This window comes from Achroia grisella, unplaced genomic scaffold (assembly GCF_030625045.1).
Source record: "Achroia grisella isolate CSIRO2021 unplaced genomic scaffold, CSIRO_AGI_Agris_v1 utg642, whole genome shotgun sequence".
NCBI lineage: Eukaryota > Metazoa > Arthropoda > Insecta > Lepidoptera > Pyralidae > Achroia > Achroia grisella.
In genome coordinates this window covers 2,749,576-2,759,661 of record NW_026712979.1, presented here as the reverse complement: position 1 = coordinate 2,759,661, position 10,086 = coordinate 2,749,576, and the positions used below count along the sequence as shown (strand labels likewise).

At 32.9% G+C, this 10,086-nt stretch overlaps 2 protein-coding genes across 2 annotated transcripts in view; one reads left to right on the top strand and one right to left on the bottom strand.

Annotated features, from left to right (window-relative positions):
- The first annotated feature begins 86 nt into the window (after positions 1–86).
- Positions 87–5,483, top strand: LOC131849395 (probable ATP-dependent RNA helicase DDX28). The gene is made up of 5 exons (XM_059199463.1): positions 87–653; positions 1,367–1,638; positions 2,320–2,492; positions 3,180–3,456; positions 5,170–5,483. Exons 1-5 carry the CDS (start codon positions 149–151, stop codon positions 5,434–5,436), a joined length of 1,494 nt encoding a protein of 497 aa, XP_059055446.1. The 5' UTR covers positions 87–148; the 3' UTR covers positions 5,437–5,483.
- A 2,928-nt stretch (positions 5,484–8,411) lies between these two features.
- Positions 8,412–10,086, bottom strand: part of LOC131849448 (gamma-aminobutyric acid type B receptor subunit 2) — a 55,012-nt gene continuing 53,337 nt past the window's right edge. The window contains exons 15-16 of the mRNA XM_059199527.1: positions 9,844–10,073; positions 8,412–9,489 (exon numbers count right to left, since the gene is read on the bottom strand). Coding sequence (XP_059055510.1) covers positions 8,581–9,489; positions 9,844–10,073 — 1,139 coding nt within the window. The 3' untranslated portion in view covers positions 8,412–8,580. The remainder of the gene's footprint in view (positions 9,490–9,843; positions 10,074–10,086) is intronic.

Genomic DNA, 10,086 nt, shown 5'->3' with positions numbered 1-10,086 from the left:
TAGATACATGTTAACTGTATTTTAGTTGTCAATTTGAATGACAGCTTGTTGTCAATTTGTCATGTTAAGTCATGCACTATAACGAAGCATGTTTTGTATTTTTAATAAAACTGCAGTACCAGAAATTTAATAAATTTCATGAAATAAGATGTCGAAACAATCTGTATTTACTACCTATTGTCGCTTTTATTCTGCTAGGCAAGTGAAGAAAAAGTTACCAATTATATCTTGCAAGCGTCCAGAATTTAACCATTACCAGGGACAATCGTATAGCAAGTTCGACGGCGTGAAACTAGCTTCTCAGGGTTGGTCACATCCTAAATCCAAAGGGGATTATTTCATAATACACGGAAATGCTAATAAAATAGAAGAGGACAATGTTTACAAAAAGAGTTTCGAGGAAATAGGCTTAAAAAACGAGTTGATTCAGGTTATGTCTGATCAAGGTATAACTTTGCCTACAGCAATACAAACTAAGGCAGTATCGGCTATTTTGAAGGGTCATAACACTGTTGTCACCGCTGAAACTGGTTGCGGGAAGACATTGGCGTATTTGCTGCCCATTTTTCAGCACATTTTGGAATGGAAACAGCATGTTCCGGAAGAATTCAACAGTCCAATGGCTGTTGTGATTACACCTAGTAGAGAACTTGGTGAGTTTAATTTTTTAATGTATTACAATGGCATGCAGTCCCTTGTACTGCACTGTGCTATTTTAAAGGGTAAAAATATTTTTTTGATAATGAGAACTAGTTGTCCAAAAGATAGTTTAACCTTGACACAGTTACCCCTGGAATTTGTGGTTAATTCTCAGTGTTCACATATTCCATCATTCATACAAAAAAAAATTCCTCAGTAACCTTTTCATTTCCCCATGTTAGTTTAATTTTATCAATACTCTTATATGTATCATTTAGATTTTACACAGTGCCATCTAGTATCAAGCAGTAACTTATAAGCAGAACTTGTTTTGTGTGTACTAGACAACTGGTATAAATATTTTGACATTTATTTTGTAACAATATACATATAATGTACATAGAAAAGCTGTGTGCTGAACCGCTAGACCACAGAGGATCTGAATATTATAATTTACTAGCTGTTTTTGCAACATTGACCGCATGGAATTTAACTTTTGTTTCATCTCCTTGCTACATCAGCTACCTGCTAATAAAAGTCTCGTCAAAATCGGTCCAGCCATTTCACAGATTAAACAAACAGACAGACAAAAATTGTAAAAAATGATATTTTGGTGTATATGTAATTTATACTCATACGTATGTAGTAAAAAGTGGTTATTTCAATATTACAAACAGACACACCAATTTTATTTATATGTATAGATGATGCAATTCTTATTCTGCAGCTAATCAAATAAGTGAAGTAGCACAGTCAATAGCACAAGAATTGAATATAAGTGTAACCAGTCTAATTGGTGGACGGACTAAGCAAAAAATGCTGGATCCTCCTATAGAATACTGTGACATGCTGATCACAACACTGGGTGCCTACAGCAAACTGGTTACAACCGGTATCTACAAGGTACATAATGTACACCATGTAGTTTTGGATGAAGCTGATACTTTATTAGATGATACCTTTATTGGGAAGGTGTCAAATCTACTGAAAAAATTTTCTGTGAGTACATATCTATAATTACAGACTTTCACCTAATGCAATAGTCTATCTGGTATTAATATTAAAAATTATTATCATCTTTTATGGAATTCAAGATTTATGTTATTTTTCATACCATCCAGTTCAGACTACAGATTCAATTGAACTTGCAAGAAACTCACTGTGTATATTTATTTTCAAAAATAATTTGTTAACATTATTTGGTGTTGCATTTAGACATCTAATTAAGTATTTAGATATCTGTCTAAAGGTAAGGTTGACCCACCCCTAAATATATTTTTATTTTTATATTATTTTTTATATGATGTAGTATTGAAAAATACATATAACTTCAAGTTTTCACTTTTACGATTAACTCCTATTTTTTAATGGCAATATTAATTTAAATGGCAAAGCAACATTTGTTGGGTTAGCTAGTTTTTTTTTTGCCATGCCATGCATTATTAGTATCCTTTTATCGTATTATTTGGGGTTGATGAAGTATGTTCTCTTCTTCCGCTGATCCCTATCAGCTATCATATCTAAGTAAGCTCAGAGCTTACTCTCCTTTAATACATATCTTTTACACAATCCATCCATCACTTTATTGATCGCCTCTCCCTTAGCATCCATCTAAGTTCATATTAAACACTTAAACATTTTATACACTTATGTTGTTTATAAATAACTTTAATTTTACAGATTCAATATAAAGTGGAAATAACTCTACCTCCAATAGGGTGCCAACTCACTCTCGTTAGTGCCACAATGCCACATGAACTCCCAGAAAGTGTCAACTCTTTTGTAGCTCCTGACTCACTAAAGACAGTTACCACTTCAAATATCCACAGAGTATTACCACATGTACCTCAAAAGTAAGTAATAGGTCTTTCAGTGTAATCGCGGAACACTCAACACTAGACTTCCAGGCTATATCCGAGCTCTATTCATTTTATTGAAATAATTCATATTACTGACGGCCTCAGTGGCGTAGCGGTTTAACATATCGCTTTACTTCCTATGGTCGCGGGCTCGATTCCACGCACGATACAAACATATATATTCATGACTATGATTATTGTATCGGTATAAGTGTTTTCTATGCATATTATGTATGTATTATAAAAAAAAATTACTTATATTAGTTATCTAGTACCCATAACACAAGCTCTGTATTAGTTTGGTACTAAATGGCGCTGCGTGAATGCTTCTGGGTTATTATTATTATTATCATCATACTAATTCGTCATACTCGTGAACGAGTACTGCTTGTAAGGAATGATCTGCTCTAATCACTACAACTGGTTTACTCTTATTTAGGTACCCAATTTGTTGTGTATTTATTGTTTTGACTTAGCATTAGACTTGGTAGTTTGTATTCACACATTTCAATTTAGAAATGTAAGGTTATAACTAAATTATTTAAAAGAGCAACACGCAAGTTTCTATCTCTTTTTCTTGTGATGAGACAACATTCCAAATGAGTGGTACATAAAAAAAATGAGTATTGAGTAATCAGAAGTCTCTATATCTGTTCTATTCTATTATTGCTTTTCTTTCAGATTCATACGGCTAGGTAAAGCACAAAAACCAACTGAACTGCTGAAGTTAGTGAATGCAGACGTGAACCAACAGCGTCCCGTCATGATATTCTCAAATCAGACGTCAACATGTGATTTCGTTTCAATGTTCCTAAATGAGAATAACATTGAATGTATAAATATAAATGGACAGATGGCCGTGCCATTGAAGTTAGGGAAATTCGATATGTTCAGAAATGGAAAAGTTAATGTTCTATCATGTACAGATATTGCCTCTCGTGGTTTGGACACGCTAAGGGTAAGTTTAGTAATAAACTGTATTTTACTATACATAGAAGTTCTTTAAAAATTTCAATATTGAAAAGTTGTTTATTTGTTTTAGCCGATTTACGAACGCAAGTTTTTTGTAATACAATTTTTTTCCCCACCGCCCAGTTTCTTATACAATTCAATTAAAAAAAATTGGCAAGAAACTTAGTAATTTTTTTTTGTCAGTTTATTTACATTTATGCTTATATATATAGGTGTCTACGTCTAACATTATATGAAAATCCCATGCATGAACTACTATTGTCATGCACATTTGTTATTTAAGTAATTGAGTGAGAGAGAGGCTTTGTTCATCATATCATATCTGTTGAGATATGATTTAACAAATGCATTCAATTTATTTAAAGGTAGTTTTTTACTTTGTGTTAGTGATGTTAGAAAAGATCGCCGGCCCACTGAGGTTCCGATTTACAGAAGATAAGAACACATGGAAAACGCTTGAGAAGGCGTCTAAAGGACACATTCATTCGTAGACTGATGTGCAGATGTACATACTATTACATGCTGCTAATCAGCTCGCTTTGTATGCTTTGTTTATAGATTGAAAGGCATAATTACATAATTAGAGGATAAATAATTAGTCCTCACAAAGAGTAATGCATGAATGGTGTTCTTTATGTCTACCGGCGACTGTTACCACTCTCTGATGACCTAGGCGAAGAAAAGTGGTCGTGGTGGTGGTGGGTAATGTAACAGAAACAGTAAAAGATCTGATGATCATTTACTATTTCTGTTACATTTTAAAATAGCCTGGACCTTAGAAATAGTAATGCATGAGTGGTGTTCTCTATGTCTACCAGCGACTGTTACCACTGTCTGATGACCTAGTCGAAGAAAAGTGGTGGTGGTGGTGGTGGGTAATGTAACAGAAACAGTAAAAGATCTGATGATCATTTACTATTTCTGTTACATTTTAAAATAGCCTGGACCTTAGAAATAGTAATGCATGAGTGGTGTTCTCTATGTCTACCAGCGACTGTTACCACTGTCTGATGACCTAGTCGAAGAAAAGTGGTCGTGGTGGTGGTGGGTAATGTAACAGAAACAGTAAAACATCTGATGATCATTTACTATTTCTGTTACATTTTAAAATAGCCTGGACCTTAGAAATAGTAATGCATGAGTGGTGTTCTCTATGTCTACCAGCGACTGTTACCACTGTCTGATGACCTAGTCGAAGAAAAGTGGTGGTGGTGGTGGTGGGTAATGTAACAGAAACAGTAAAAGATCTGATGATCATTTACTATTTCTGTTACATTTTAAAATAGCCTGGACCTTAGAAATAGTAATGCATGAGTGGTGTTCTCTATGTCTACCAGCGACTGTTACCACTGGCTGATGACCTAGTCGAAGAAAAGTGGTCGTGGTGGTGGTGGGTAATGTAACAGAAACAGTAAAACATCTGATGATCATTTACTATTTCTGTTACATTTTAAAATAGCCTATGTTTAATAATGTTCCTTTGTATAATTGAAATTATTTTTAAAATTTCATAATTTAAGCCGCCCTGTTGTCGGTGGAGCTCTTGCTATTTTCCACGATCTTCCATCAATCGCTTTAGTTGTTGATAGAACGTCGTCGACGACGTCGTTTTGAGTTTATTCGTTATAAACAAAAAGTCAATTTCTACCAACATTGATTTAGATAGGAATTAAAAATCCTACTAAAATTCCTTTTACAGACGCAGCATATAATTAACTACGATTTCCCACTGTACACCGCCGACTATATACACAGATGTGGTAGAACTGGCAGGATAGGTTCTCCTGATAACTGCACTATTACAAATTTTGTGGCCTGGCCAAGGGAAATACAAACGGTGCAGAAAATTGAGACTTCAGTGAGGAAGCATAGTGAACTGCCAAATGTGAACGCTAATATTAAACGACTCATTGATGATAGAGTGGTAAGGATGGTGGAAAAAGGTTTGGTCAGAAATGTTGCGTAAATTTGGAATACAAAAGGTATTGATTGTGCAGATATGTGTATATTAGATAATAGATATTACCCATATATAAAGGAGCAGATGAAAAGCCTATCAGTTGCTGACAGTTTAACTTTACGTGAAATTTTATGAAGATAGGTGCAGTCGCTTAGTCATGAAAAGGTTATCAGATGCTCAGACAGATTTTAGTATTTATTTGGATTTCAACTGCGTATATAAGAAACATTAAATTGACGATGAAATTTTTTTAGAGATTGATAAAAATAACAGGTGATATAATTGTGTAACATAAAGGTGAGTTTAATTTAGTAATATATTTGCGTTGTCTATTGTTTTGTATCTGTTGTAAAACCTCTCCAAGATCACAATAATCATAATTTTATAGTAATATAAAATGAATGAAAAGAAATTGTATATAATAGAAGACAATATCAAAGATTAAGAATAAATGTATACAAATTATTTACTATTTTTTATTTTAAAAGTTTATAGAAATTCAAGATTGTCGCTAAAGTTTGGTGTCAGAATTTCTTTAAATGACATCTAATTATGGTCACATTTTTTTTTGTTCTATTTTCTGTTTTTATGTATTTAATTATTTTATGTTTTATTGAACACTTGAAATAATTAAATATATAAAAACAGTAACACAAAAACATATCAATATACATTGGCTGATGTAGATATAAGTAAAAAAGGAATTAAGTATATGTGAATGTGAAACTTATACAATCTGATCTTTGTACTCTCTTTTTCTTACACTGCTATACTAAAAGAAAAGCTGGTGAATAGGTTCGTAAGAAAAACATAGGTATTTAAAAATTTTATTGTATATCTCACACTGAATGAATGTGATCTATGCATATGATTATCATAATCTTCCTTTCTTGCATTTCATTATATATACATATATATATATATAGAAAACAAAGTAGCTGTCGCTGTCTGTCCATCCCTATGTATGCATATATATGTCATAGATAGATAGAGTGATTCAAGAAGAAGGTTTATATATATAATACATGTACAGTACGAGTGTATACTAAAAAAAACTGGTAAAAAGGTTATTAAGAAAAAAAAAACCATGAATATTTGAAAATTTAATTACATATCTCACACGGAAGAAAGTCTAAAGGAATCTGATAATTTAAGAATCCCTTTTTATACATATAAAATATGAACACTTCTCTAGGACCTCTCTTAAAATATAAGGGCAAGTTTACATTATAATTTCTAAAACTAACATGCCTACTACATTTCTGTGTAGGCGACATTTAATGACACATGTAGAGTGATATACTATATTGCTTGATAAAGTTAATACTATATAACATGGAATCCACAGATAATAAACACTGATGTTTATTTAACGTTTTAAAATCAAGAGCCAAGCTATTTTAAACAATATTTTTTTAACATTTGAAACTTATATTCACACATGTTTATTACACAGCTATAACCTGCGGATAGTTGCTGGTTTGATTTCCGCATAATACAAATGTTTTGTATTCATAAGTATTTAGTCTGTTTGTTTTTTATGAATTAATCTACGAGTAGCTTGATTTTATAATCTGTTATTTACTAAAAGGCTTACACCGAATATAAGTAGCTTTTCGGCTGCAACAGTACGCTGACAATAATTCTATTTAATAAAAATTATAGTTTTTTCTATTTATATATGCAACATAAAAACAGTAATATATATATCTTACAGATATGTAACAGTATGTGATGTTATATGTATTTATAAATTAAAATTTTGTTTATAATGCTGTTACGTTTGGTATTAAATAATTGTATTTTTTGTATATTCACAATGTATAGATTAAAAAAAGAGCAATACAAACAGACGCATTATGAAAATCGCTCCAACACGTAGGTCGGAAACGCAATATATTCTACACCTGTCTCATAATATTAACACAATTTGGCACACCTTATATTTTATAATTAACTATAATACAAATTAAGTATGTATGTAAGTTTGTTCTACGCTATGAAGAAATCCGCATAATTAACAAGAAATTAATGTCGCATAATTACAATAAGCTTTATCACAAACAAAAAACAGATTTTCATACATTTGTGTCAACAACTCAAAAGCCAATTATAAATTATACTTGTAATAATATAACTAAGAACAAGAAAAATATGCAAATGAAAAATACCCGATGAACAATCACACAATTCTAAATTCTACTCTTTGGTGTTAAATGTCCTTTTACATTACGACTTATAGCAGTCTGTATTACCTTTTCTACATTATTTACATAGTTTTTTAAATAACTAACATTCACATAATTACATACTACAAATATATGACAGTAGGGAAATTCTTATGCGGGGAAAAATGTAAGGGCACTTTATTAAGTGCCCTAACATTTTTCCGATGACGACACGATGAAATTATGAACGAAGAATACAAGGAAAGGGAGGAAAACAGGAAGACGATAAAGATATTCATTGAACATCGTAGGAAACGGACAAGAGCACGGCTCTTAAATTATGAATGAATAAGATAAATTCTTAATTTCATAGCACATCATGTACATTTTTTGTCTATAATCAAGGATATTGTGAATCGGCTAAAAATCGGGGTCTTAATTAGTTAAGACTGTTACTAGATATTCTCATATGATTGAATTCAAATCTACAATTCTGCAGTATGTACCATTTAACAGTAGCACTTGCGAATCGTAAACTTTGCATCTGCAACTCTATTTCTATTATTATCTGCATCATCGATGACTTTTACCATTTTACCCACAGCTTTAAAATTTGCAATAGTAACTATTACGAGCAATAAATTTAATTATTGGTTCTCATGACTTAATGGGTGTATTAAACAAGCATTTAGGACTTTTGTTGTATTGTTATATTACAGAAAAAATATTATATGGCTAAGTAAAACATTTGTGAAATCATCGTTATTTAAAATGTGGACTGTTGATTTGTCTGTACGTATATAATTCCTCCAATATGCTGGTCAGATTTATATAAATTTTTCAGTTTATATTTTAAGGGGTTCTTGGATGGTTGAAAAACAATTGAACAGTAGGTGATGCCTTTCCGGACAGGACAACGTTATTATTAGCTATATTTTTTTTTATTATTAAATTGCTAACATTGAGCTACAATTTAGTTGTTTCAGTTACTTGACGAAGGTCCAGGCCTGGCGTCTTCCGTGGACTTCCACCTGTTTTCTAAAATTGCTTTAGTTTTAGACTCTTGATCACTAACGTTCTGATGACTATATCTTCTCTGTTCATCATACACTTTCCCTGCTATACTGAACACACTATCCGCGCTTGTCTTCCGTCTATTATCTAAGGTTGTTAAGCTGAGAGCAGTTGGTGATATCCTATGAGGAAACCTCGGCGAACCTTTGATCCTCTCACTAGAATTTTGATGGGACATTGATTTATTATGGGTACTTGGAAGTACAAAATTGACTTTAGTCTCAGGTTCAGCGATGTACTTTTGTGCACCTGATGATATACTCCTTTCTGATTGATAGGAACAGGACGGTTCGTCATCAGTCACTCGTATGATCGGTCCACTTTTAGCGTATGACTCTCTTCGTAATCTTATTTCTGGATGTGGTACATGTAATGTGTTGCACGATAACACCATTGAATGTTTCCTGTTTCCTGGCACTAGACCTGCAATCATTCCTACGTGCATCTTCAAAGCAGCTGCTATACTTTGTCCAGTAGGATCTGCTATAGACATCGTTGATGCTTTCCTACTAGATGGTCTGCTTCCGAAAAAGCTTTTTAGTCTACTTAGGAGACCAGGATTTTCTTCTCGCTTATTTAAACACAGACTGTACAAATCTATAGCTGGTTGTGATTTTCTATGGAAGAGTTTGGGTTGGGAACTGAAGCTGACTGAGTTTCGACCTCTGCAGGCTTCTGCTGAAGGCCAACTCGCTCTAGGTATGACTGGTGGGAGTACAGAAAGCAGGAGCATTGGTAGGCCGCCGCTAATGCTGGGAGTACGTCTATCAGAGTCTGATCGAGTTCGGCCTTCTTCTTCTACAGTATTTAGTTCAGTCTGAAAAAATATAATAGTATGATTTTTTTTAGGAAAGGTATCTTGAATAATTTTGATGTTATAGTTGGGTTATGTTTTTCTTTCTCGGTCAACAAACTTTACTTGTATCTATTGAATTTACTTCCAATGAATACCTAGGTATCTGTTGGTCTAAATTTTATCCTGGTCTAATCAATTTGTATCAGGCATACGAAAGGAGTTGAGAGTAAAATCTTATGATTTATGACCTGATTATGTTATGCATTAAAATATTTTGAATAATAAAGTAATATAGCATAAATATAAATTTGCCTTTTCGCGCATGGGCGTTATTGTCTGTTTATTCGTACTTCAAGTTGGAGAAATATAACTTACTCGTTTATGTAAAGAAATGGACACGTTGGAACTACTAGCAGACTCCAGTGGCTCCGCTAGCAACTTCTCCAGTCTTCCAATCTCCTTGTCTAGTGCTGCTACTTCTCTTTTGTACACTTTATTTTGTATTTCTATTCTAAAATGCAGTTCTTGGGTCTCGTCCGTGACAAATCTTCTAGTTTTACATTCTAGTCTGAGTCCCATGCTTTGGATGACAGGATCTTCTTCCACTGGAATTACAAA

Bases quoted from the DNA above. Each gene is read 5' to 3' on its own strand.
- LOC131849395 (XM_059199463.1), top strand. From the start codon at position 149: ATGTCGAAACAATCTGTATTTACTACCTATTGTCGCTTTTATTCTGCT. The intron at 654-1,366 runs GTGAGTTTAATT...CTTATTCTGCAG, and splicing joins TACACCTAGTAGAGAACTTG to CTAATCAAATAAGTGAAGTA. The intron at 2,493-3,179 runs GTAAGTAATAGG...CTTTTCTTTCAG, and splicing joins TTACCACATGTACCTCAAAA to ATTCATACGGCTAGGTAAAG.